Source organism: Apodemus sylvaticus, chromosome 3, assembly GCF_947179515.1.
Source record: "Apodemus sylvaticus chromosome 3, mApoSyl1.1, whole genome shotgun sequence".
NCBI lineage: Eukaryota > Metazoa > Chordata > Mammalia > Rodentia > Muridae > Apodemus > Apodemus sylvaticus.
Genome location: NC_067474.1, coordinates 25,050,376 through 25,077,948, shown reverse-complemented (window position 1 = coordinate 25,077,948; position 27,573 = coordinate 25,050,376). Strand labels below are relative to the sequence as shown.

Genomic DNA, 27,573 nt, shown 5'->3' with positions numbered 1-27,573 from the left:
GAAGGCCTACAATCGCATTATTGCTAGCACACTTACATCTGTCCTCATATGGATAAGATGTTAGAGACTCATGCCAGAGTGGCTCTGCCTCTGACAACTGTGACATAACAGCACTGGGAAAGGAATGGCAAAGAGGACTTGTGATCTTCCAGTGATGCACTAATGTGACAGTATTTGGCCACTGAGGAAAATTCTGAGATCCAGTCCTAAAAGCACACCATGAATTGGTGTCTGATCTACACACCAAAGAATTTATGCTTTAAATCCCTCTTATAAAAGCTTATTACTTGGAAGCAAGAGAAAGAGGTTCCAATGAGTTTTTCTCCAGAGGCTCAGTTGGCAGTGGCAGACTTATGCAACTTGAAAATGTCAGCTTGAAGGTACCTGTCCAGCTATTTTCTTTGCCAATCTTGTATGCCACTGTAGAAGGTTTTAAACTTTCAAGGACCAGGGTAGGGGCTGCCATTTAAAGACAAAAGGAGTCAGAAATTCTGCTCCGGCTTAATTTGGTAATCTGTGGTCACTGGTGGCTTCATTTCTTCAGGTTGCTGAGGTCTCATTCAGTTCTCCATTCAGCCAGATAATTTTTACAAATGATACAAAGAAGTTTAAAGCACTGACATGACTTTATAATAGCTTTAAATTTATTGCTGGTTTATAAAAGCTGCAACAAAGCTGAGATCAATCAAAGACTTTGTTATCCCAGCTATTCCTAAAGGACGTAAGATCTACCAGAATATTTATAGAATAGTTTTACATATTCTATACATGGTTTTATTTATTTAATACAAAGTTTGAGTTAGAACATTTTTTAAAGATTTATTTTATGTGTATGAGTACACTGTAGCTGTACAGATGGTTGTGAGCCATTGTATGGTTGCTGGGAGTTGAAGTCAGTGCTCTTAACTGCTGAGCCATCTCTCCAGCCCATGGATTTATTTTATTCTTTTAAAAAGAAATCTAAAAACAAAACAACAGTTAACTACCAAAAAGCTCACAATGAACTTGGTGATCTATAATTCCGGACTTGGACGGTTGATTCAGTAAGATGGGTGCAAGTTCAAGTTTAGCCTGGGCAACATAGTTTCAGTTCATTCTGGGCTACAGAGTGAAACCCTGTTTCAAACAAAGCAAAACAAAACAAAACAAAACAGGAGAGGCATCTAAAAGAAACTGATTTTTTTCTTTGTTTCTCAGGGTCCCTTTTAATAAAACAATCATCTTTAGTAACGTATCTGTGAAATTTTCTGTGTAGGATGTCGAGAGTTTTCTTCAACCTTTCTTGTGGATGTATTTTGTGCAGCTCAGCTGGCCAGTCAGCTGATCCCAGGAACCCTCAGGAGGACCAATGTGGTCTCTAACTTGAGGTGGATCCTTTTTGGCTTTTGCTTTCCAAGTGCTGGGTTTTAATGCCTCACTACTCATGCTTTTTAGTTTTATTGATAACGATACTTAAGAACGTTACAGAATGGCGGGACACGCAAAATAGGGTTTACTGTGCCTAGACTGGAGATCCGAGGAGAATTAACTAGGTCCTTATACTGAGAGTTAGTCCCGGGAAGTCGTAGAAAAGCTGGATAGAAAAGCTGGATGTTAGCTATGTAATCTGCTTTGGGAAACGGGGAGAGGAGTTAGGTTAGAAGGAGACTCAAAAAGGTAAAACACCCAAGACAAACAACTAGAGCTGGTCTCTTTGGTCTTATTGCGAAGACATCGAACTCGCTTCACTTTCTCGGGGAACTCAGAGAACTTGGAGAGCCCCGCCAGAATCCAGCTTCTGAAGGGCCAGGCGACTCCCCGGCAGCTAGGAGGCGGAGCAGTCAGTTGCTCCCGCCCCCTTCCTCCGAAGTCGAACAGGGATTGGTCGGGAGCGTGTCGAGCTGCGGATCCCGGGACGGGCTCGGGCCGACTGCTGCGCCATCTTGGGCTGTGCGAGCGGTCTAGAGGTTCCGGGCGGTTTCGCTGGATAAAGGGCCCGGGCGAGGGTCAGGTTGGAGCCGGGAGGCGGCGGAAGCAGCGGCGGCGGGGGCAGGATGAGCGCGGAGGCGGCGGACCGGGAGGCGGCCACCTCCAGCCGGCCCTGCACCCCGCCGCAGACCTGCTGGTTCGAGTTCCTGCTGGAGGAGTCGCTGTTGGAGAAGCATCTGCGCAAAGCCTGCCCGGGTGAGCGAGCGGGCGTGGTCCGCGGCCCGGCTGAGCTCTGTCCCCCGCGGGCTGAGGCCGGGCTGGCGCGGCCGGGCCCAGCTCCACCGAGCCCCAGCCCAGAGCGTCGCCGCACAGAGTCTGAGGAAAGTTTCAGACAAAGGCTTCTCGGTCTGCAGCGGTCCTCACCGCGTCGGGCGCCCGCACCCGCCCTGCGGGGGTCGGGTCGCCGACGTCGCACGGTTCTGGGGGGCTGATTTCGTGGGGGGAGAGCCGGAGAAGGTAGCCATCGCGGCTCCTCGGAGCCTGGAGCCAGCCGTAGCCTTAGGTTCATGTTTATTCAGCCAGGGGATTGTGTACTTCTCTGTTGAACCCCGAATTAATATAAAACCCCCGAAAACAGCTGCTTGTGCAGTCGCCAGGTGGCTGTTGTGCAGGGATACAAGTGTTTGCATAAATGTTGCTGCGCAAGGTACATGTTCTTCTCCTCTTTGCGGGCATTTTTGTAAAGATACAATGTAAGTTCTTTACCTTTAGTTTGCTCAGTTCTCATCGGAATATCGCCTTGCTTGTAGGAAGGAGACTACTTTGTGAAAAGTTGGCATCGGTAGTGGGGCCGTTTTATCAAGTGTATCTAATGCTTTTAGAGTTTTCTTATTGATACATTGTTAAGGGCTTGTAGGGTGCTAAGTCTCCGAGCATAGCTCTTTACAGAGGTTATCTTCCTTAAAGAAGCCTTCACAATAAGTGGCATTAGCCTCTACTCTTCCTTGTGTGAAACAAGCCAGTGACAGCTCAATAAAAGACCCCTAATTGTCAAAACAATAGTTCTTTCTTCTAATTAGCATCCGTCTTATCTTGAACTGGGAACCTGTAGTGCTTAGTTCTTCCCTGTGAAATGCTTTATTATGAATCAGTTTCCCCCTCCCCCCCCACCTCCCCTCCCATCCCCGGACCCTCTTGCATATTAAGCAAGCCGGCAAACACTGAGCCACAGCTGTCTCTGACCACACCTCCAGATGTTGGGAGCCCCCGTGTATCATATTCTTTAGTATATTCGAATCTGTTTGCATTTTTATAATGAAGACTTGAAGAATTTAATTTCTTTTACATCTTAGATCCTGCACCCGTCCAACTTATCGTTCAGTTTTTGGAGCAGGCTTCCAAACCTTCAGTTAATGAGCAAAACCAAGTCCAGCCTCCACCCGATAACAAGAGGAACCGCATCCTAAAGCTTCTGGCTCTTAAGGTTGCTGCGCATTTGAAGTGGGATTTAGACATACTGGAGAAAAGGTATAAAAATTTAAATGGCATATTTGGAGCAGTGTTTAAATGTCTTTGTTTCTGTCTGTATTCTAGTGTTTTGCTGATAGTGGCTTAAAATAAATTACTTTTCTGCATGTTCATGGCAAAAAGATAATTAAGAACGTATTTAAACCTAGAAGTGTGTGTAGTTCCAACATCTCTAGGCTGAGGCCACAGATTGACTAGAGCCCCCAAGTTAAGAGACCAGGCAGGATAACTCAAACCATCCAACTCTATAGCAAAGGTGCTTGATTGTTTGAACAGTAGATAAACCACCCTTCAAGGTCACAGGAAAACTTTCCTCTTGTGGTACTGGAAGTTGCAGCCAGGGCCTCTGGTATCCTAGACGAGGCATTTACCACTAGTAGGCTGTAGCTGAGGTAATTATTACTTCAGGCTTCATAACATAAGAAAATCCAGACTGATCGCTTTAAATGTTTTGATTAGCCTAAGTGTCTGATGACAGTGAATAAAAAAAGTTAATGATGGATGTAGCGGATGATTTATTCTTGAATTTGGTTAATTTTTTGGCCAGGAATCATTTGCTCCTACCCCAAATCGGCATTTACTTGCTTAAAAGCAAATAGTTTCAAAGCTATGGTTGGAAAGTTGGTTATTTTAATCCTTTCTCTCAATTTAAAAAAAGAAAAGGAATACCTGAAGGACTTAGACGGAGATAACATTTTTGTGTTTTTTTTTTTTTGTTTGTTTTTTGGTCCTGGTTTGCCCAGTGTTCTGGTCTAGTGTCACACTGAACAAGCCTCAGAAGTACTAGGGACACATTGCCACCAAACCACGTGTCAACTTTTTCCTCTATTTTTATTATCTTTGTGTTGTTTAGAAAATTTGATTTTTATTGAATACTTTTTTATTTTATGCATATGAATGCTTGGCCTTCATGTATGTACATGTATCATGTGAGTGCCTTCAGAAGTCAGAAGAGGGCATCACATCCCCTGAGTTATGGATGGTTGTGAGCTACCACTTGAAGTGGGAATCCCACCCACATCTTCTGAAAGAGTAACATGTGCTCTAACCACTGAGCGTCTATCCAGTACCTTTTCTTTCTCTTTCTCTCTCTCTCCCCTCTCTCTTCCTCTCTCCCCCCTGTCTCTTTCTTTCTTTTTTTTTTTAAGATTTATTTATTTATTATATGTAAGTACACTGTAGGTGTTTTCAGACACACTAGAAGAGGGTGTCAGATCTTGTTACAGATGGTTGTGAGCCACTATGTGGTTGCTGGGATTTGAACTCAGGACCTTCAGAAGAGCAGTCGGTGCTCTTAACCACTGAGCCATCTCAGCAGCCCCCCTTTCTTTCTTTTGACATAGGATCTTGTGTAGCACAAGCTGACCATGATCTGGCTGTGTAACTGAAGAGGACCTTGAATTCATGATTATCTTGCCTTTACCTCCAAAGTTGCTGGGATTTTGCCTACCTAACTTGTTACATTTGTAAGTCATGTTTTTGTACCCAGTATAATGCTTTGATTTGTATCTTCACGTCACACACTATTAACTAGTTGCATGTGGCGGTGTGTACTCACAATCCCATCACAATCCCAGCACTCAGGAGGTCGAGGGAAGAAGATCCAGTGGTTCAGGGTCAGCCTGAGCCTCACAGCAAAAACAAGCCTCAGTTTCCCTCTTCACCACCACACGGTGTCCTTAGCCATTCCTCATGGGCAATAATTTAGTTTGCTTCTTGTTTTTTTCTCTTTTATAATTTACTTTTTTTTAAAGGCAGGGTTTCTGTTCATGAAACTTGTTCTGTAGATCAAACTGGCCTCAAATTCAAAGATCCATCTGTCTCTGTGTCCCTAATGTGCTGGGATTAAAGGTGCCACCACTGCCCAGCCTTTTTATTTATTTTTTTATTAATTAATTTTCTGTATATGGGTGGTTTTTTTATTAGATATATTCTTATTTATATTTCAAATGATTTCCTCTTTCCTGGATCCCCCTCCCCGAAAGTCCCATAAGCCCTCTTCCCTCCTCATGTTCCCCAGTAAACCCCCTCCCACTTCTCTGTCCTGGTAATCCCCTACAATGCTGGATCAAGCCTTTCCAGGACCAGGGGCCATTCCTTCCTTTCTTCTTGGGAATCATTTGATATGTGAATTGTGTCTTAGGTATTCCAAACTTCTAGGCTAATATCCGCTTATCAGTGAGTGCATACCATGAGTGTTCTTTTGAGACTGGGTTACCTCACTTAGTATGGTGTTCTCCAGTTCCATCCATTTGCCTAAGAATTTCATGAGTTCATTGTTTATAATAGCTGAGTAGTATTCCATTGTGTAAATATACCACATTTTCTGTATCTATTCCTTTGCTGAGGGACTTCTGGGTTCTTTCCAGTTTCTGGCTATTATTAATATGGCTGCTATGAACATAGTGGAGCGTGTGTCCTTATTACATGCTGGGGAATCCTCTGGGTATATGCCCAGGAGTGGTATAACAGGGTCCTCTGGTAGTATCATGCCCAGTTTTCTAAGGAACTGCCAGACTGATTTCCAGAGTGGTTTTACCAACTTGCAATCTGTGTATGGGTGTTTTGATAGCATGAATGTCTATGCACCACACATGTGCCTGGTGCCCTTAGAAGGCAGAAAAGGGCTTCAGATCCCCTGGGACTAGAGTTAGACAGTTGTGAGCTGCCATGGGGGTGCTGGGAATTGAACCTGGGTCCTATAAGAATAGACATTGCCACTAAAATCAATAAGCCATCTCTTAATCCCATTTCCAGTTTTTCACTGTTAAAATTCTAAGTTCTTAAATATTTTTTCCTAAGCAGGAGTTTACTGTATAGCTCAGGCTGGTTTCAAATTCTCTCTCTACCTTGTAGCTGGGCGTCACCACACCTTGCTTGAGATTTATACTTTAATCAGTGTAGTATTTTAGATCACCTTTTTTTTTTCTGCCATATGTTCTGTAGCATTAAATATGATTTTTTAAACATAAATTTAATATATTTTGGTTGTTTGAAACATAATCTTATGTAGCCCAGGCTGGTGTGAAGTGCTATAGTGGAGGATGGTCTCGGGCTCCTCCTCTATTGCCTCTCCCTGTAAATGCTAGGGTGTAAGGGTGTAGCACCGTGTCTGATCCCAAGTGAAACCTGAGACTGCACGAGCCGTGTGTGTGTTTGTGTGTGTGTGTGTGTTTTCATGGTAACGTATGAAGCGCTAAGACACACATGGTGTATGTGAACAGGTGGAAAATTGAATCCCCGTTGGTTTTTGGGGGGCTGGGGATGGAATTTATGATCTCAGGTGTGCTTGGCAGGGAAGCTGCTGTTCACTGCATTCCCCAAGCCAATCTGATGATGAAGTCCATATTTCTGGGTGAATTAATACTGTCATTTTGTTAAGAATTGGCTTTTTTGCAGGATGTGGTGGTATACACGTGTTAAGCCAACACCTTGGAGGTTGAGACAGGGAGGCTGCCAGTTTGAGACCAGCCCAGGTTGCATAGCAGGACCTTATTTGAAAAAGGAAAGCTAAATTTTTGAGATGTAATCTGTAATCTGTAGTTAGAGGTGTGTGACGCATGCACATTGTTCCCTCTTGTGGTCAGTCCACAGTAAGAGGTCCTGGAATCTAGCATGTAAACCTGCAGGCGTCTCTGCACACCGTAGTGTTGTTTTCACCTGTAGTGCGGCTTGTGTTGTGTGTGTGGCTCGCGCAGCTGACATGCACACATGCACCCTTGCTTCCCTGCAGCCTGTCGGTACCGGTGCTGAACATGCTGCTGAATGAGCTCCTGTGCGTCAGTCAGGTCCCACCAGGGACCAAGCATGTGGACCTGGACCTGGCCGCCCTGCCCCCCACCACCGCCATGGCCGTCCTCCTCTACAACAGATGGTGAGCGCTGGGGGGCCTGCCCCCTTTCCTTGCATGCTGTCTTTCAGAAATCGTGGGTTTTTTTTGGATTTGGTTTTTTCAAGACAGGGTTTCTCTGTGTAGCCCTGGCTGTCCTGGAACTCACTCTGTAGACCAGGCTGGCCTTGAACTTAGAAATCCGCCTGCCTCTGCTTCCCAGAGTGCTGGGATTACAGGCATGCACCACCACCGCCCGGTGGAAATCGAGCTTTTAAGGATATCCTTTTGCTCAAGGGGTTTCTGTGGGCATCCTTGGGGGTGTGAATCTGAAAGTAGAGAAATTTTATTTATGGCTGTCTAGATGAAAATGTATTACTGAAACTGTGGATGAAATCTCACCTTTCTTAAGTTATATTGATTATTATTAAACTGGCCTTTTTATTAATTTTTTCCCTATCTTTTCTTTAGGGCAATTAGGACAATTGTTCAGAGTAGTTTTCCTGTCAAACAGGCTAAACCTGGACCCCCTCAACTAAATGTGTAAGTTAGCTGACAGAACCGTCACTTGTGACATGTTTCATCATAATTTGAAATTGTTTTCTAGGCTTTTAACTCATGTTATGGAGGAGGAGGAACAGGGATGGGACAGGAGTGCGTGGAGGTTGGGTTGAGAGCTACGGGAGCTGCAGGATTGAATATGAGAGATTTTTTTCCATATAATCAAATTGTCTTTAATGCATGTTAATTAGATTTATACCTGGGGAAATTATTTTAATGCTTACAAGTATTAGCAATATGGCGTTCATTACAAAAGCTCGATTAAATGTGGAGCTTTAAACCCAATTCATAAATTCTAAGCAGCACTTCCTTGCACTTGAGAGCTAGACGCCATACTGCTGCCTGGGTATGACTTGAGATTTGCTTCCTTACACTTAGGAAGAGAATAGGCTGCTTTAGGGCACAGGCTTTAGTGGTTAGCCACATTCTTCAGGACTTGTGCCAAGGACAGCTGGAGCCAGGCTCTGTGGCTCCGTTCACTTGATGAGCCAGGATGCCAAGGAAGAGAGGATGGAGCAGGGACCAGTAATTACCTCTGGGGACACACCCAGTGTTCTCCCACAGTAGATCTCACCAGAACCATCTCGGAGCAAAACTGCCAGCATTCCAGGGAATGGCAACATTCTACTAGGGCATAAGCAATGACACTGTCTCTGTAATGTGACCCAGTCTCTCTCTCTCTGAAGATTTGTTTATTTTTATGTACATTGGTGTTCTCCCTCTGAAAGGTGCCAGGTCCTATGGAATTGGAGTTACAGGCAGTTGTGAGCTGCCATGTGGGTGCTAGGAATTGAACTTGGGCCTTCTGCAAGATCAACCAGTGCTCTGAACTACTGAGCCATCTCTCCAGCCCATATGACCCATTCTCTATTACTAGTTGTTCTTTTTTTTTTTTTTTTTCCTGCTTGGCCTGGAACTCACTAATGTAGATCAGACTGGCCTTGAACTCAAAAGTTGCTCTTTTGTTTTCTGGGTGCTAGGATTAAAGATTTGTGCAGTCATGCTCAGCTCCTGTGCCCTTCTTCCCTCCCTCCCCTCTCTCTCTTCCTCTCTTCCTCTCTCCTCTCTCCTTCCCTTCTCTCTCCCTCCTTCCCTCCCTCTCTTCCTCCTTTCTTTCCTTCCTTCTTTCCTTGTTTGTTTGTTTGTTTGTTTGGTTGGTTGGTTGGTTGGTTTTTTCGAGACAGGGTTTCTCTGTGTAGCCCTGGCTGTCCTGGAACTCACTCTGTAGACCAGGCTGGCCTCGAACTCAGAAATCTGCCTGCCTCTGCCTCCTGAGTGCTGGGGTTAAAGCTGTGTACCACCACTGCCTGGCTCCTTTTTTTAAGATGTAATTTTATTTTATGCTGCTGAGTGTCTTGCATATGTCATTGTTGCATGTAGATACCTGATACCTTAGGTCAGAAGGTCCGGATCCTGTGAACTTAAATTACACTAGGCTTTGAGCCACTATGTAGGTGCTGGGAACTGAACCCCGGTCTTTCTTGGAAGTGCACAGCTGCTTCTAACAGCAGAGCCCTCTCCTACTCCCTCCGTGTCTCTTTAAACATTAGCTCTTGTTGTCAGGAAGCCTTATTATTCTTTGCTGGTTTATTTCCTTCCCTTTTTTTGTTTTGTTTTAAAGACAGGGTCTGATGTAGTTCAAAGTTTTCTAACTTGATTGGTCTTGAAGCTCCTGATTTTCTAGTCTCTGCTGTTCGACTGTAATGGGTTATAGGTGTGTTTTATGTTTAGTTTGATTTACTTCTAAATTGAAAGTTTTATGCAAAGCACTTGAGAAGGTCCTGGTAAATAAATGATTGTCATAATAATATGTGATTTATTTGTTTAAACCAAAGAAGAAACTATTAACGTACTTTTAAAAAATTAACTTCATGCTGAAGAACAAAACTCTTAAATTTAGACTTTTACATTCGTGTCTAAAGAATTATATTTCAGTGATCTTCAATCATTTCTCTTTTAGCATGAATCAGATGCAACAGGAAAAAGAACTGACGGAAAACATTTTGAAAGTGGTGAGTACGGGCAGTGATTACAGTGTTAGTTAGGTCTTTCAGGTTAGCATGTACAGCTGCTTCTAATCTTAGGTTTGTGCATCTATAAAGGGTTAAGTTGAGTGTATGTGCATGCGCGCGCGTGTACGCGCATGTGTGTGTACTCGCATGTGCGTGTGTGCACACGCGTATGTTGCTTTTATAAGACAGTCTTCTCATGTAGCCCTACTAATTGTTGTGTTTTTGTTTATTAAATATTTGTAGCTAAAAGAACAAGCTGCCGATTCTATCCTGGTCCTGGAAGCAGCTCTAAAATTAAACAAGGATCTGTATGTTCACACGATGAGGACTCTAGACTTACTGGCTGTGGAACCAGGCACGGTGAATGGGGAAACTGAGAACTCTACGGCTGGATTGAAAATCAGAACGGAGGAGATGCAGTGCCAGGTATTTTGTTTCTGTGATTTAGGTTTGAATGTCTGTCTGTCTGTATTTATTTATTTTTAAAGAAACACTTCTATTATAGCAAAGGTTGGCCTGAAGCGTGCTTTGTGAGCAGAATTTGCGTCACCCCCCCCCCCCACACACACACACACAGACAAACACACAACTGCTGGGATTATCAACAGGTAGCACCATATGTAATTTACTATTTTAAAAATTTATTTTATGTAAATGAGAGTACACTCTCGCTGTGTTCAGACACACCAGAAGAGGGCATCCGATCCCATTACAGATGGTTGAGAGCCACCATGTGGTTGCTGGGAATTAAACTCAGGACCACTGGAAGAGCAGTCAGTGCTCTTAACCTCTGAGCCATCTCTCCGGCCCTGTAATCTACTCGATTTTTATTGGCAGTTACATTTTAGAAAGTTTTATAGGCCTTTACAGGAAATTTTTCTAAAGAAAATGAAAAAGTTTCATGAAGTTTGTTATTTCTGAAGTAGTTTCTGAGTTGATTTGCAACTCAGTACATTCAGATTAGGAATGTTTTCCTAGGAATCATATTTGCAGTACATTCATATTAGGAGTGTAAGTAGATCGCCAAAGACAGCAAACATGGCGGCAGGCTGAGAACCTCGGCCTCTGTAGCATAACTGACCTCTTAAGGATCTTTCTTGTCTCTCTCTCTGACTTTGGGCCCCTAGTTCCTGTGACCATTTTCAGTTTTACCCCAGCAAGGGACTCCTTCCCTTTATCCCAGCACTGGGTGGGCAGAAGCAGAGGAAATCAAGGCCAGTCGTCTACAGAGCAAGTACCCGGACAGCCAAGGCTATATAGAAGGAAAAAAGAACAACAAAAAGACATTTTAATTGCCAGTTGTCATTTTATGTGTTCAGCTGCTTTTTCTTCATAGATCTACTGATTAGGGTTTTTTTGTTTGTTTTGTTTTTTGTCAGCTTGATAAAAGCTGGAGTCATCTGGGATGAGGGAGATGCACAGGCAAGCCTGTGAGGTCATTTTCTTGGTTAAGGATAGATTCAGGAGGGCCCTGCCCCTGTGTGTGGTATCACCCTTGGCCTGGTGCTTCTGGGTTGTATAAGAAGGTGGATTGAGCAGACCAGTAAGCAGCACATCTCCATAGCCTATGTTCAGTTCCTGCCTCCAGCTTTGTGCTTTGAGTTCTGCCCTGAAGTCCTTCAGTTATTGAATGTTACCTAAAAGTTGGTCATAGTCTATTACAGCTATGGAAGTGAAACATAGGGCTGGAGATATGTGCAGCAGTGGAAGTGGTGGCCACGCTTCCAGAGGATCGGAGTTCAGTTTCCAGCACCCACGTGGCAGACATTAATCCTTGTCCATTTGTGGCGGGCTTCCTGTTCTCTTCTGTGATGGGAGAAATTTTTACCTATTGAAACTGGTAGCAGGCAACTGAACACTTTTTAGGTATTGCCTCTATAGTGGCTATTCCTGGTTGTCAACTTGACTATATCTGGAATGAACTACAATCTAGAATTGGAAGGCTCACCTATGATCCTAATCTGGAGGCTCAGAGATCTAAGTTTCTGACCTGGATCTTGGCCTGGAGATCTTGAAGCATAGTGGCTATGAATTTCAGAAGATTAAGACAAGGAGATCTGGAGTTCAAGATCATCCGGGATTAAAGGCATGGAGGCACATGCCTTTAATCTGGGCCACATCCTCTGTTGGAGACCTACAGCCTTTAATCTGGGCTATATCCTCTGCTGGAGATATATAAGGACATTGGAAGAAGGAAGATTTACTCACTCTAACTTGCCTGCTTGCCTCGTGGGACTGAGCAACTGCTAGATCCTTGAACTTCTATCCACAGCTGCTGCTGCCCATTTTTGGGGAGTTGGACTATAGACTGTAAGTTATCAACAAATTCCCTAACTATATAGAGACTGCCCATACATTCTGTGACTCTAGAGAACCCAAACTAATACAGAAGTTGGTACCAGAAGTGGGGTATTCCTGTGACAACCTGACCATGCTTTGGGGAGGACTGTGGAAGGACTTTGGAACGTTGAGCTAGAAAAGCCATTAGAATATTAAGAGCTCAGTGGAAAGTTCTGTGGGAGCTTTGAAGACAATGTTAAGAACAGTGCAAAAGATGGAGGCCTGGCTTGTGAAATTTCAGAGGGAAGATTAAAGACTCTTACAGTGGCCATGTTTTGATTGTGAAGATTCTGTGGTTTTGGTTAGCTAGGGCTGAAGAATCAGCTGTGAGTAACAAGATACCAGAACCACTAAAGCAAACCTTTGTGTTACTGGGACTATTGATGCTGGTTAGCTGGAGCTAAGAAATTAGCGGTGATTAAGAAGAGACCAGCATCACTGAAATGAAATCTTCTTGAAAGTGTTTTCTGAGAGCATAGAGAGTGTGTTCCAGAGATAGCCACAGTTGTATTTTGTGCTGTGGCTGGACTTGGTACTGTGTAAGAGTCACCCAGATGGTACTGGTTTTGAAGGCATGAAAGGGTCATGAAGAGCAGCTGAGGCTCTTGGCACAGTGAGAGGCCACGGAAGGCCATTGGTGAAGGTGCAGCCTCAGTTGCAATTGATGTCCCAGGACTTGAAGGGGTCATGCATAGGAGCAGAGGCTTGTCACCATGAAGAGAGCCTATGAGAGGCTATTGGTGAAGCCTAATTACAGTAGAAATCAGCAGTGTTTTGGAGATGCCAGTGCCATGAGATGACCACCAAGAACAGCAGCAGCAGTGGAGTACAGGCAGCTGGAGCCTAGAAGACAAGCTGTGTTCTACAAAAGGCAGAGCTGGAGAAGTGACCCACGCCCTTGGAGGAGCCCGGAAGATTGTGAGTTGGATCCCAGACATTGAACCATTGAAGTTTGAGTTTTGCTTTTGGTCGTGACTGTGCCCTGATATATTTCCCTCTTGAAGGAAGAAAGTATTTTAGTGGAGCCCACAGTTAAAAGACTTTGAATTTTTAAAAGACTTTGAGTTTTAAAGATATTGGACATTTTATGGTGATTGAACTTTTAATATGTAAAGACTGTGGGACTTTTAAAGTAATTTAGATCTTGGGGATGAATAAGAAAGTAAGGGTTGAGGCTTAATAGTGATGTGTTTGTGTGTCAAATTGACAAGGGGTCAATTGTACTGGCTAGTTTTGTGTGTCAACTTGACACAGGCTGGAGTTATCATAGAGAAAGGAGCTTAAGTTGGGGAAGTACCTCCATGAGATCCAGCTGTGGGGCATTTTCTCAATTAGTGATCAGGTGGGGAGGGCCCCTTGTGGGTGGTGCCATCCCTGGGCTGGTAGTCTGTTCTTTAAGAGAGCAGGCTGAGCAAGCCAGGGGAAGCAAGCCAGTAAGAAACATCCCTTCATGGCCTCTGCATCAGCTCCTGCTTCCTGACCTGCTTGAGTTCCAGTCCTGACTTCCTTTAGTGATGAACTGCAATGTGGAAGTGTAAGCTCAATAAACCCTTTCCTCCCCAACTTGCTTCTTGGTCATGATGTTTGTGCAGGAATAGAAACCCTGACTAAGACAGCCTCTCTCTAGCTTTGGCTAGCTTGAAAGGAAGAATTTCCACCGATATGTCATATACTTAGTTTAGGTTGTGAATCAGACAGAAGTGGAAATGGAGAGACTCGTGCAGGCAGCAGCAGTGACAGTGAGGTGTGGTCTGCAGGGCAGTGTGGGCTGCTGGAGGCTGTGGGTAGCTGGCAGGAGTTGTGGCGGCTAGTGTGGAGAATGGCTACGGTGGGTCTGCCCAGAGCAGTTGACTTGTCTTTTTTCCTGCTCCTTCTCTTATTTTTCTGACCTAATTCTTTGGCCTTCCAAATAATCATTTGTTAGCTTTTTTTTGTTCTGTTGCTTAGATCCAAATTAGTGCCTATTATTTTCCTTTTGATTATGTTTTTTACCTGTGTTCTTTTTTTCTTTGTTATCCTGCTAAGTTTGAGCCAGGCATGGTAGTGACGGCCTTTAATCCTACTAGCACTTGGGAGGCAGAGGCAGGTGGATCTCTCTGTGAATTTGAGTACAGCCTGATCTATGTACTGAGCTCCAGGGTGTTCAGGTATGTAGAGAAACCCTGCCTCAAAACAAACAAAATAAACGAGTTTTATCCACTTTTGTTCTGTTTATCCGAGGCAGGGTTTCTCCTGTGTAGCCTTGGCTGTCTTGGACCTCTTATGTAGACCAGGATGGTCTCTGCCTCCTTAGCATTAGGATTAAAGGTGTACACCACTACTATCCAATGCATCAACTCTTAAAATCCCGAAGCAAATTGGTTTTTAAATTTTTTTCAGGTGTGTTATGATTTGGGTGCAGCATACTTCCAGCAAGGCTCCACAAATTCAGCTGTTTATGAAAACGCGAGAGAGAAGTTTTTTAGAACTAAAGAACTAATTGCAGAGGTAAGTACAGTCATAAACGATATATAGTACTTGGTCCCTTAAAAACCTATGGAGTTTTTTGCTTTAATTTTTCTAAAGAAAAGCTGTGTTGGATACTAGAGTGTAACTTGTTTGGTTTTTAAGACAGTTTTACTATGTGGCTCTGCTTGGCCTGGAGCTCACAATGTAGACAAGGCTGGCTCAAGTGCTGGGATTAATAGGTGTGTGACACTAAACACAGTTTGGGGGTGTGGCTTCATGGTAGAATATGTGCTTAACATGTACAAGTCCTTTGGTTCAGTCCCGGCACCAACAGAGAAAGCCAGTGTGCCCATTGCAGGATATTTGGAAAGTTCAAAGGGAAGAGGACACACGAGCTATTTATATATATTTATATAATAAATAATATATATAATAAATATAATAAATAATTTATATAATAAATATAATATATATAAAAATGAGTGCTATTTTAGTTAGATCTCTATTTCTGTGAACAGACACCATGACCGTTACAACTCTCATAAACGACAATGTGTAATTGGGGCTGGCTTACAGTTCTGTAGGTTTAATCCATATCATCACGGCTAGGAGCATGGTAGCATGCGGGCAGACAGGGTGCTGAGTTCTCCATCTTGATCAGCTGGCCGCAGAAAGAGACTGTGCCACACTGGGCCTAGTATGAGCACAGGAGATCTCAGAGATCATCCTCACAGTGACACACTTCTCCAGCAAGACCACACCTACTTCAGTAAGGCTACACCTCCTGATATTGCCACTCCCTATTGGCCAGGCATTCAGACTCATGAGTGTATGGGGGCCAAACCACCACACTTGTTATCTTAGTTTCTTTTCCTGCTGCTGTGATAAAATACCCAAAAGCACCTTTAAGGGAAAAAAGTTTATTTTGGATCATAATTTAAGGTACCACATGCTGGGGTGTCAGGGCAATATGAGCTTGAAACAGCTGTTCCTCTTGTGTCCATTACCAAGGGTAGAGCGCTGGCCTGGCTCTGTGGAACGCTCCTTTGATCCTGTCCTTCAGGAGGCAGAGGCAGAAGGGACATTTGTGAGGCTAAGGTCAGCCTGCTCTACATGACAGGGCTCTTTTTATGATTCAGATGACTATGTTAAGAACAAAAGATACCTGTTTACATTCTGAGTATCTGTTTATATCTGTGTGAGGGCATGTGCAGGGGAGTGCTGGTTCACTTGAAGACAGTAGATGCGTCCTCCTGCAGCTGTGGTGGATGTGAGCCCTCACCATGGGTGTTGGGAACCAAACTCAGACCCTCGTGTGCATATGTCAGTACTCAGCCAGCTCTCAGCCGCAGATGATTGAATTTCTAAGTGTAATTTTTTTTTTAAATTGTAGGAATCTGGAAAACCAGTTTTAATTTTCTTTCCTCATTACACAAATTAAACAAATATCCTCAAAGCTTAATTTATTCTATTTATTCATTCGTTTGTATAGTGCTAGGACTTGATCTCATGGTTTGCTGCTTCCTAAGCAGTTGCTTGGCCCTGGAGCTGCACTAGATCTAGGCTTACTTTAGCTAGAGCTATTAGAAATTGCTAATTTTGTTGAAGTTTAGGTAGAATTATTTAAAATTCACTTTAAAATATGTTGTCTTTACAAATGTTTTTGGTAGTAACATTTCTAATATTTTTTAAAGAAAATTCTAAGACATAGATTTAACATTGTGTAGGCATCTAAGAGTTGCTACATAATATTTCTGTCTAATTTGTCATACCGATTGAAATGATGATTAGTCCATCAGTCAATCAGTCCATCAATAAAAATAAGTAAAACGTATCCAGATGAGTGATAATCAGTCAATCTCTGAATAAATAAAAAAAATAAAAGAAGGGCCAGACAATTAATAGCTAGGTTTTGTGGATTATATTCAGTCTGTCTTGGGTGTTTGTTGTTTTCAACCCTATAAAATATTTTTTGCTCAAGGGACATGCAAAATCAGATTACAGATTGCACTTGGTCAATGAATGATGTTCTGCTGATCTCTGCTCAAAATATTTAACCTTGTTACTATTTGAGATTTTCTTTATTGTTTTCTTGTACTATTAAAATGCACTAAGGAGTACTAGTGTGTTGCATATATTTCATTAATGGATAATGGTATCTAACTCTTACTTTGCAGATAGGTTCATTATCTCTTCATTGTACCATAGATGAGAAGCGGTTAGCTGGCTATTGTCAAGCCTGTGATGTTCTTGTCCCTTCTTCTGATAATAACTCTCAGCAGGTGACTCCATACAGTCAAGTCCATATTTGTTTACGATCTGGCAGCTATCAGGTAAGATATGAGGTGTGGTTATAGAGGCGTAGTTGACAAGCTTTAGAAACAAACTATGTTCAGATCCTGCTACCACTATTTGCCAAGGGTGGCTTGGAGCCAGTCACCTATCTGTCAGCGAGTCCTAAAAGTAATGTAATCCTTAATGTAGTTACCTCATTAAGACGATTATGTGACTTGGGTGAGACGTTATAATTAGTCATGTGTCTTCACTGTTACTGGTAACTTTTTGAAAGAGATCTTGTTCCTCACTTCTGTAGGGAAACCTGAGATCTCATTTTGTCTTAGCATAGCTCATATATCATCTCAAAGAAGGGGAGTGAGCAAGTGAGCAGAGGGCTTGTTGATGAGGGGTACGTTACAAACCGCCACACCTGGCTTTCTGTTCTTAAATAATATTTTGTTTTGAGTAGGAAATTAAATTTTCTAGAAGTTGACTGATAGGTACTAATGAATTAAAGTTTAGACAACTTTTACATCTTAGCAATACATGTTTATGAAGGGTCGAATGACCATTTCACAGGGGTCACATATCAGATATCCTGCTTATCAGATTTTTATATTCTGATTCACAATGTTGGGAAAATTACAGTTATATAGTAACAAAGAATTATTTATGGTTGGGGGGTCACCACAATATTAGGAACTGTATTAAAGGCCATATAAGGAAGGTTGAGAACCACTACATTAGAGTAAGATAGAGATTATAAGAGGCCCTTAAACTTGTTTTTGATTTAAAAAAATAAAGTCAGCTGGATGTGGTTTCAAAGCCTTTCAAAAGCTCCTTCAAGGGATAAGGCATGTGCAAATAAGACCTTCGGAATATTCCTCTTCCTCATGTTGCTATGAATGTGAATAGCCTCCACATAGTAGGTAGGTCAAGAACTATGATATAATGAGGAGCTAACAAGGGAAGAATGGACACTGGAGAGATATTTTTGCATTAAGAGCATTAGCTGCTCTTCAAGAGGTCCTGAGTTCAATTTCCAGCAATTATTTGCTGGCTCACAACTACAACATATAAAGGCTCTGATGCCCTCTTCTGACACACAGGCATCCATATAGACAGAGCACTCATACATTAAAAAACAAACAAACCCTTAAACAAACAACATATATAAACGGGGAAATTAAAGAACAAAGCCTTTATGTTGAAGCTCTGCAGTGTATGGCAGTTGGCATGTGTAGACATTTTGTCTCAGACATTGTATTAGGTTTTTATGGGGATAGATAAGACTCCACATGAATCCTATAGTTTTTGTCCTGTGTCAGTCAAGCTATGATAGTGAAGCACATCGTGGCACCTCTCACAGTGGGCCAAGACTTGATTTTCGGAGGATTATTGTGTTGACATAGTTTGTGTGGAGGTGGGTCAGTGGGCTCTGGAGTTTTGCGACCACTGGTTTCTTTGTGGTAGTGGCTAACTAGCACAGATAGAGCAGGAATCCTTTTCCCACCTGATCCTCCCTTCTCCTGTGTCTGCATAGCTCAAAAAGACCTTACAAAAGGTTCACACAGAATATGTAATATTTTCTGTAATCTACTAAAAGTGTATTTTAGATCATTTAAATGATTGGAGTTATTTCTTAGCATGCTTTTCCTGGGAAATTAATTTTAATTATTTTAAAGATTTTTTTTTTAGAAGTTTCATGAGTAAAACCTTTAGAGTAAGGTTTGTTGTTGTTGTTTCTGTTGTATATTGATTGATTGATTGATTGATTGACTGATTGATTGAGCGATTGAGTGATTGAGGTGGACTTTGGCTCTGCAGTCCAGGCTGGTCTTCACCTTCTTGCCACAGCCTCCCACGTGCTGCAGCTGGAGGTGTGTATCTATGGTGCGCTCACTCTTGGCTGAAGTTTGGTATGCTCAGGGTTTGTTTCTGATTAGAAACTGAGGCTTCATAAGTTTCTTTCCTGCGTCTCACTTGTGGTCCATGGTCTTCAACTTTGAGAAAGGAGAACTATTTGTGTTCTTCGTCTAATTTCAGAATTTTTTAAAGAGAATGCTTTATAATTTTTTTAGCTTAGGATAGCTGAACTCTCTTTTGCCTCTCCTGCGTAGTGCTGAGACTGCAGGCATGCACCACATGCCCTGTCTGAGCCCAGCGCTGATTCGTGCTAGGCAGGCAGGCCTTCTGACCCATAGAAAGGATGTTGAAAAGAAACTGCCTTGTTTCCTTTTGTTTTTTGTTTTTTTATTTTATTTTTTTTACATGAATGCAATTTTCTGTCTTTGTTCTAGGAGGTAGTGCAGATTTTCATTGAAGATAACTTAACTTTCACTTTTCCTGTCCAGTTCCGGCAGTCGGTATTAAGGGAACTCTTTCAGAAAGCTCAACAGGGGTAAGTTGAAAAATTTGTTTTGATCTTTGAATAACAGAATAAGTGTTTTGTGGGTTATGAAATCCCACTTGCAAGTTACCTGAAAATTATTAACATTATTTTCAAATTTGCTGATACAATGGACAAAAAGGTTGTGGACACTCTTTTGAAAGATTTATTTATTCGTGTGTTTTATGTGTATGAGTCCTCTGTCTTCATGCACATCAGGAAGGGATTCAGATCCCGTTACAGGTGCTTGTGAGCCACCCTATGGTTGGTTGGTAGGAACTGAACTCAGGACTTTTGGAAGAGCTCTTATCCTCTGAGGTATCTCTCTCTAGCCTCTGTGAAGACTGTTTTAAAATGCTTCCTTTTACTGGAGAGATGGCTCAGCAGTTAAGAGCACTGACTGCTCTTCCAAAGTTCCTGAGTTCAAATCCCAGCAACCACATGGTGGCTCACAACCATTTGTAATAAGACCTGGTACCTTCTTGGGTGGGGGGAGATCCTGAAGACAGCTACAGTGTACTTACATATAATGAATAAATAAATCTTTAAAAAAAAAAAAGGCCGGGCGGTGGTGGCACACACCTATAATCCCAGCACTCTGGGAGGCAGAGGCAGGCGGATTTCTGAGTTCGAGGCCAGCCTGATCTACCGAGTAAGTTCCAGGATAGCCAGGGCAATACAGAGAAACCCTGTCTCGAAAAAAACCAAAAAAAAAAAAAAAAAAAAAAACCCAAACAAACAAATAAAATGCTTCCTTTTATGTATATGGGTGTTTCCTTGCTTGGGCATCTGTATACTATGTGCTTACCTGGTGTCTTCAGAGGTCAGAAGAGGGTGTTGGGTCCTCTGGAACTGAAGTGACAGACAGTTGTGAGGTGACAGCAAACCTGTGTCCTCTGGAAGAGCAGCCAGTGTTGTTCTTAGTCACTGAGCCAGCTCTTCAGCCCAATGGGGACATTTTAAAGTTTTCTCTTAGTTTCTTTTAAAAATGCTTACAGTGAGAAAGTTATTTGGAGCACAGTTCTTATACTAACTTAATCTTTATAATTCTTTTTGTATTTTTTTGTACTTTTTTTGAGTTGGTATATGGTAATGAATGTCCTTAAATGTTACTTCTCAATACTGTTCACATTTTATAATAAAAACATTGATGTTTCTACTTTTGTGCCTTGCAGAAATGAAACTCTAGATGAAATCTGTTTTAAAATTTGTGTCTGCAACACAGTACGAGATATACTGGAAGGCAGAACAATTAGTGTCCAGTTCAATCAACTATTTCTTAGACCAAACAAAGAAAAAATAGATTTTCTCCTTGAGGTAAGGCATTTCCCCGGTGGTAATAGAACATTTGTTTCTTCTCTGTGCCTGAGAGTTGACAGGATTAACAAACGAGCAGCAGCCCATGCCCTCCCTCTCCTCCCCCCTCCCCCCCCTTTCTCCTCCCTGCCCCTCCTCTTCTCCCTCCTGCTCTTCTTCCCCTCCCTTTCCTTTTCTCCCTCCTCTGCTCGCTTCTTCTCTTCCTGTCCTTTCTCCTGCTTCCACTTCTTTCTCCCCTTCTCTCTCCTCCTCTTCTTCCTCAACTTCTTTCTGGCTTTCTTCTTTCTGGCTTTCTTTGGGGGAGAGGCGCTGAATTTTGCTGTGTAGCCCAGGCCTCAGCTTCGTTGTTCTTGCGCCTGGCCTCCCCGTGGTGAGGTGGGCAGCTGTCACGTTGTGTCCCTCCCCACGCACACAGCCCTTTCTCCTCGACCCTGTTTCCCATGCATGCTTCGCTTGCCTTCCCTGTGCTCTTTCATTGACTGCTCTGCTCCACTGCATGTGCTGCGCCTAATGGCTGCCTGTTTTTTTTTTTTTTAGAGAAAAATTATAATTCTATTTACTAACACAGTCCTGCTGTGTAAACCAGGCTGCCCTCAAGTGTACAGAGATGCATTGTGTCTTGTCTCTGCCTCCCAAGTGATGAGACTAAATGCTTACATCACCACACTTGCCTAAGATTTGTTTATTTTCTATGTGTGCTTATGTGTCTGCCGGAGTTTATATGCACCACATGTGTGCAGGTACCTACAGAGGCCAGAAGCTTTCAGATCCTCTGGAATTAGAGTTACAAGAAGCTATGTGCCATCTCGTACGGGTGCTGGGAAGTGAACCCAGGTCTTCTGCAAGAGCAGTAAGTGCTCTTAACTGCTGAGCTGTTTCTCCAGTCCCTAAGGGTTTTTTTTTTTTTTTTGTATGTTTGTTTGCTTTATTTTTTGAGCCAGAGTTACTAAATAGCCCTGACTATCCTAGAACTATCCATGTAGCTAGACTGGACCTGAACCCACAGATAACTGCCTACCTCTGCTTCTTAAGTGCTAGGATTAAAGACTTAAGCCCCCAAGTCTTAATTCTTAAAAATTAAAAATGTTTTATTATATTTATGTGTATAGTGTATGTGCACACACACACACACACACACACAATTGCACACCTATAGAGGTCCGAGGACAACTTGTGGGTGTTGTAACTCAAATAGTGTGCTTTTCCCAGCTCCCGTACCTGTTGTGCCATCTTGCCAGACCTAAAAAGTGAATAAAAGATTCACTTTTATTTATTTTTGGTGTTCTAGTGAGCATATGCACACATGTGTATCCACCTCTGTATGGGCTCAGAAGTCAGAAGAGCTTGTTAATTATCCTCTGTCACCCTCTGCCTAATCTTTTGAATCAAGGTCTCATTGCTGATCCTTGAGCTTGTGTTTTTTCCACTTTGCCCAAATCCAGCAGGGCCCAGGAATCTCCTGTCTCTGCTCTCTTGTACCTGAGCTTGTAAAGTGCGTGCTGGAATCTGACTTCTGGTCCTTAGGATCCTCAGAGTTACTGCTGAGTGGTTTGTCAGCTATCAAATTTTAATTGTTTCCTTTTGAGATACAAGCTGATTTGCTTCGCCTAGACTGGTGTCATATTTCTTACCTTGGTCTAACAAGTGCTGAGATCACAGGCATAGGCTGTGGCATGGCTTTACACTTTTTTTTTTAGTATGGACTTGATGTATTGGTTACAGGCATGATGAACTTTCTACGTTTTGTATCCAGCATCATTGCTGATCTCTTAAGTTTTTCTTATTGGACTGAAGGTGGAGCTTCCTTGGTAGGATGCTTTCCTAGCCTGCACAAAAGCCCTGGGTTCATTCCCACAGGCCTGTAATCCCGGTACTGAGATACCTTCAGGAGAAGAAGCTCAAGGCCATTGCCAGCTGTGTGGCAAGTTAGAGGCTGCCTGGAACATATGGGGCCCTGTCTCAAAGGGAAAGAGACAACAACAGAAAGCAGCATAACTTTATTTCCCCGTGTAGTGATCTGTCATAGGTGTTTGGGTTTCTCCCTGTTTTGAGGGAGCTTAGCAGTAATTTTTCTTTAAATGTTAGAAGAATTCTTGAAACTTAGTAGAAGGCAGATCCTAGATAGGAACTTAAAGCACCAAGTTGTTATTCGTAACTACTTATGTCAGAATTTATGAAAATGGTTAGTTCTACTTCCTTTCTTTAATGAATTCTTATCTTGGATTCTTAACTTAAATTACTTAAATCAGCGATTAGTGATTGAAACATAAAAGTTCAATTATTTGGAGCAATGGAGAGACAGCTCAGTAGTTAAGAGCATTGGCTGTTCTTCTAGAAAATCAAGTCAGTTCTGAGCACCCAATGTCGGTTCCCCCACCTGTAACTCCAGTTCCAGCACCACCTTCTGGCCTCTGCAGACACCAGGCATGTATTACATGTGCACAAGTACACATCTAGGCTGAACACACACACACACACACCAAACATGAGTTGTTTATTTTGAAATCTCAACATTTAAGCTGAGATGCATTCAAATGAAAATTATTCAAATTCCTAGGTATGTTCAAGATCAATAAACGTGGAAAAAGCTTCGGATTCTTTGAAAGGAAACATGGCTGCTTTTCTAAAGTAAGTACCTGTTTTGTTTTAAACTTAGAACTTAGTTTCATGAGAAAAACATTTTTTCTTTTCCTTTTCCTTTTCCTTTTCCTTTTCCTTTTCCTTTTCTTTTTCTTTTTCTCGAGACAGGGTTTCTCTGTGTAGCCCTGGCCGTTCTGGAGCTCACTGTGTAGATCAGGCTGGCCTCGAACTCAGAAATCCGCCAGCCTCTGTCTCCCAAGTGCTGGGATTAAAGGCATGCGCCACCACTGCCTGGCCATTTTTTCTTTTAGACATTTTTTAAATTTTATGTGTATGTGTGTGTATGTGTCTGTTTCTGTATGAGCACATGTAAGGGTGTCTGTGTGGAGGTCAGCCGACAAAGTATTCTGTTCTTGTGTCGTGTGGGCTCTGGGAATTCAGTTTAGCTTAGCAGCAAATGTTTTAACCCTCTTGAGCTATATTGCCCTCCCTGCACCTCTCCTGCCCCATGCCCTCAGCCAGCTTTTATTTTTTGAGATAAGGTTTTGCTATGAATATCTAGTTATCCTGAAACTCACAATCCTGTGACTTCAAAATCCTGACTGCAGGGATTGAATGTGTGTGTCACCATTATGCCTTGCTGAGCAGTGTGTGTCTGCGAGATGCTGGAGACAGACCCAGGCCTAGCTGGGCTAGTACTCTGCTGACAGGCTGCACTTGTGGCATTTATTTCTTTGATACTAGGCTTCACCACATAACTCCAGTTGGCCCTGAACTATAAATTCTCCTTCCCAATGCTGAGATTACAGGTATATACCACTTTGCCCAGCTTGAAAAGTGTCTTTTACTAGTTGTGTTTATATTTTATACTGTCTCTATATAGCCAATTAGTAAGTTTCATTTGAGAAATCAACTAAGTTGAACTTTGTCTAGTAATATCTAGCTTTAAGGTTAACTATTCAAAATGTGTGTGTGTGTGTGTGTGTACATGCATGTACCCACAGAGGGTGTTGGATCCTCTGGAGATGGAGTTATAGGTGATTGTGATCTGCCTGTCATGGGTACCAAACTCAGATCCTTTAAAAGAACAGCAAGCACTCAAAATCACCAGCATGTAAGACTGGCCGCCTTCTAGACTCCTTTTTTGTTTAGTTTATTACAGCACTGACATTGTAATTTAAGCAACAAGCAAAGGAAAAATGTAACATGTATTTCAAAATACTGTTACAGAATTTATGAAATGATAGCTTTAAATGTGGCTTATGACTACTAATTGGTCGATATGAATGTTTTTCCCAAATAGAAATGTATACTCTTGTTTTATAATGTTTCTTACTTTTCTAGGAATGTTTGTTTGGGGTTGGAAGATCTGCAGTATGTCTTCATGATCTCCTCACATGAGCTTTTCATTACATTGTTGAAAGATGAAGAACGAAAACTGCTTGTTGACCAAATGAGGAAGAGATCCCCAAGAGTAAATCTGTGCATTAAACCTGTGACTTCATTTTATGATATCCCAGGTTAGCCCTATTCTGCTAGCTTATGCTTTGTCCCTCTTCAAGTTAATACTAAGATATGCCTAAGGCTTTCTTTGTGTTTTAGTTGGTATTTGTGTGGCTAGTTAATAGATATTTAATCTGTCTGCTGTAATTAGATTTCTGTGAGCAGTTCTTGGTTCTCAGGTAAGCTAGAGGCTGATGGATATTTAGGCATGGCTCAGCTGGGGAATAGACCCAGATAACATAGTGCTCATTTGTTCTTGAGGGTAAAAGTATGAATGGAAAGGAGATTCGTAAGGAATTGTGGGACCAAAAGTAATTGCAGTGGTCACCCACTATGCCTGTGCTACTAATCGCTGGCTCAGCATTTAACTTTGAGAACATTGTCATTTTTATCTTATTTGATGTTTCTCCCATTTGTGACCTTACCTATCTGAATACAAAATACAGTTCTATTATTAGCATGATCCGTTAGCCTTAAAACCACACAGGTTTGTGAGTCACTTTGCTTGGTCATCAGTGTCTGAATGTTTAGTATAAAAAAACAATATTAACCCACAAAACTGCTAAGTACATATTTCTTATTGAATGCTGATGACCTGAAACAAAATTAGATTTTGTTTATGGTTATTTTGGTGTGCGGGGTGGGCTGGGAAACCTTCCTTCTTTTTTTTTAAGATTTAAATATTTATTTTATGTATACAATTAGCTGTCTTCAGACACACCTGAAGAGGGCATCACATCAGAGCCCATTACGGATGGTTGTGAGCTACCACGTGGTTGCTAGGAATTGAACTCAGGACCTCTGGAAGAGCAGTCAGTGCTCTTAACCCCTGAGCCATCTCTCCAGCCCCCCCCCCCTTCTTCTTTCTCTTTCCCCCTATAAAACACATATCTGGGCTGACAAGATGCTATCTGCAGACAAGCCTGGTGATCTGAGTTTAGTGTCTGGAACCTACCTGGTAGCAGGAGAGACCAGCTCCTGCAGGATGTCTGCCTTCCACATGTGGGGACACACACACACACACACATACACACACACACACTGTAAAAAATGGATTAAAAACGTTACTTTACTATTGCTAAGATTTATTGCATACACCCTTTTGTTAATATATATTTACAAGGGAGACTTGTTTATATTAATTTTTTCCATATTCTTTCAACAAATTTTTTTTTGTTTGTTTTTTTTAGACAGGGTTTCTCTGTGTAGCTCTGGCTGTCCTAGAATTCACTCTGTAGACCAGGCTGGCCTCAAATTCAGAAATCCGCCTGCCTCTGCCCCCCAAATTCTGGGATTACAGGCGTGCGCCACCACACCCGGCTTGCAGATCTTTCTGTGAGCCAGTTAATTTGACTGTTATATTTTCACTCTACTTTGTGTGTGTGTGTTCACTTTATTTAGTGCACACATTGTATATAGGTTTTCTGTGTGGAAATAAAGTTAGTATATAATTTGAGTTACATAAAACAATTCTATTTTCAAAATGTTTTCTACTTTTTATCTTAAGAAACTTCATATATGCTATTTCTCTTAGTTGTACCATATTTAAAATTAGACATTTAAGTTTGAGTTTAATCATTAGCTGAACTAGAGCTGTCTTCCTTAGCCTCAGCAAGTGTCAACATTGGCCAGTTGGAACATCAGCTTATATTATCAGTGGATCCCCGGCGGATTAGACAGATTTTAATTGAATTACATGGCATGACATCAGAGCAACAATTTTGGACTGTGTCAAATAAGGTAAGAAACTGTTAAAAATACATTTCTTTGTTTTATACTGTAATCTAGGAGAAACAATAGTTTCTGCCCCCTCCCCTTTTGTTTTGTTTTGGTTTTTGGTTTTTTGGATTTGTTTTTTTTGAGACAGGGTTTCTCTGTGTAGCCCTGGCTGTCCTGGAACTCACTCTGGAGACCAGGATGGCCTCGAAATTAGAAATCCGCCTGCCTCTGCCTCCCAAGTACTGGGATTACAGGCGTGCGCCACCATCACCTGGCACCTTTTCTTTTTTTTTTTTTTTTTAATAATAAGGATTCCTTTAATAGTTTAAGACTTTCACATGACCACAGTTGTACCTTTACCATTGACTGTGGAAAGAAAAAAGGAAAACACAAAAAGTACCCAGTAATGTGAACGGAGTTTGTGTCGCACTTGTTGCCAGAAGCCCTTCCTCCATGCATTGAAACAGAGCTGTAAATGTGTGTCAATGTAGGTAAAGGGTTATTATTTATCTGTCTTCACCTAACCGGGCTCAGGGCTTTTGTTGTCCTCTGTTTTGTTCTGGTTCTGAGAAGTAAGCCCGAGGCGGCACGCACTCTGGGCAGCACCTCCAATCCTAGTAGTTTAGTTTTGCACGGTATTGCCTTTGAGAATGTCTCCCACTTTTCTCCAACTCTTGTGAGACCTCTATCCAAAACTTTCTCCCAATTTCAAGTCTTCAATTTTATTTTTTCTTCTATAGTTTCTAGAACCAGTTAATACTGCCCATATTGGCATGGTATGAGACAGTCTGTTGGAGGCCTGAAGAAACTGATTCTCCTTTAGCTCCTTCAACTATCAGTAGTTCCCCAGCTAGGCGTGGGGCTTCATGGGCCCTTCCCAGTCCATGCTGAGTTTTGATCTCTTGTGAAGTATATTTTGCTTTCTGTGAGATGTACTGCCGCACGCCTGCACTCAGGAGGCAGAGGCAGTGGGATTTCTTGAGTTCAAGGGCAGCCTGGTCTACTGAACAAGTTCAGGATCTTCAGGTTCAGGTTACACAGTGAAACTCTGGGGAGGACCCGCCTCATCTCCCCTCCCAGCCCCCAAACTGTTATTTTCATTCAGGAAAAGTTTTTTTTGGGGGGGGGAATATTTCTTTTATGTCTATGAGCACTTTCTATGC

General features: G+C 42.2%; 1 protein-coding gene across 1 annotated transcript in view; it reads left to right on the top strand.

Annotated features, from left to right (window-relative positions):
• The first annotated feature begins 1,874 nt into the window (after positions 1–1,874).
• Ints8 (integrator complex subunit 8) overlaps positions 1,875–27,573 on the top strand; it is a 52,020-nt gene continuing 26,321 nt past the window's right edge. The window contains exons 1-13 of the mRNA XM_052176067.1: positions 1,875–2,163; positions 3,261–3,435; positions 7,169–7,309; positions 7,736–7,807; positions 9,786–9,837; positions 10,081–10,263; positions 14,557–14,664; positions 16,803–16,958; positions 19,203–19,303; positions 20,467–20,608; positions 23,166–23,236; positions 24,533–24,708; positions 26,298–26,431. Of these exons, the coding sequence (XP_052032027.1) occupies positions 2,034–2,163; positions 3,261–3,435; positions 7,169–7,309; positions 7,736–7,807; positions 9,786–9,837; positions 10,081–10,263; positions 14,557–14,664; positions 16,803–16,958; positions 19,203–19,303; positions 20,467–20,608; positions 23,166–23,236; positions 24,533–24,708; positions 26,298–26,431 (1,641 nt within the window). The 5' untranslated portion in view covers positions 1,875–2,033. The remainder of the gene's footprint in view (positions 2,164–3,260; positions 3,436–7,168; positions 7,310–7,735; positions 7,808–9,785; positions 9,838–10,080; positions 10,264–14,556; positions 14,665–16,802; positions 16,959–19,202; positions 19,304–20,466; positions 20,609–23,165; positions 23,237–24,532; positions 24,709–26,297; positions 26,432–27,573) is intronic.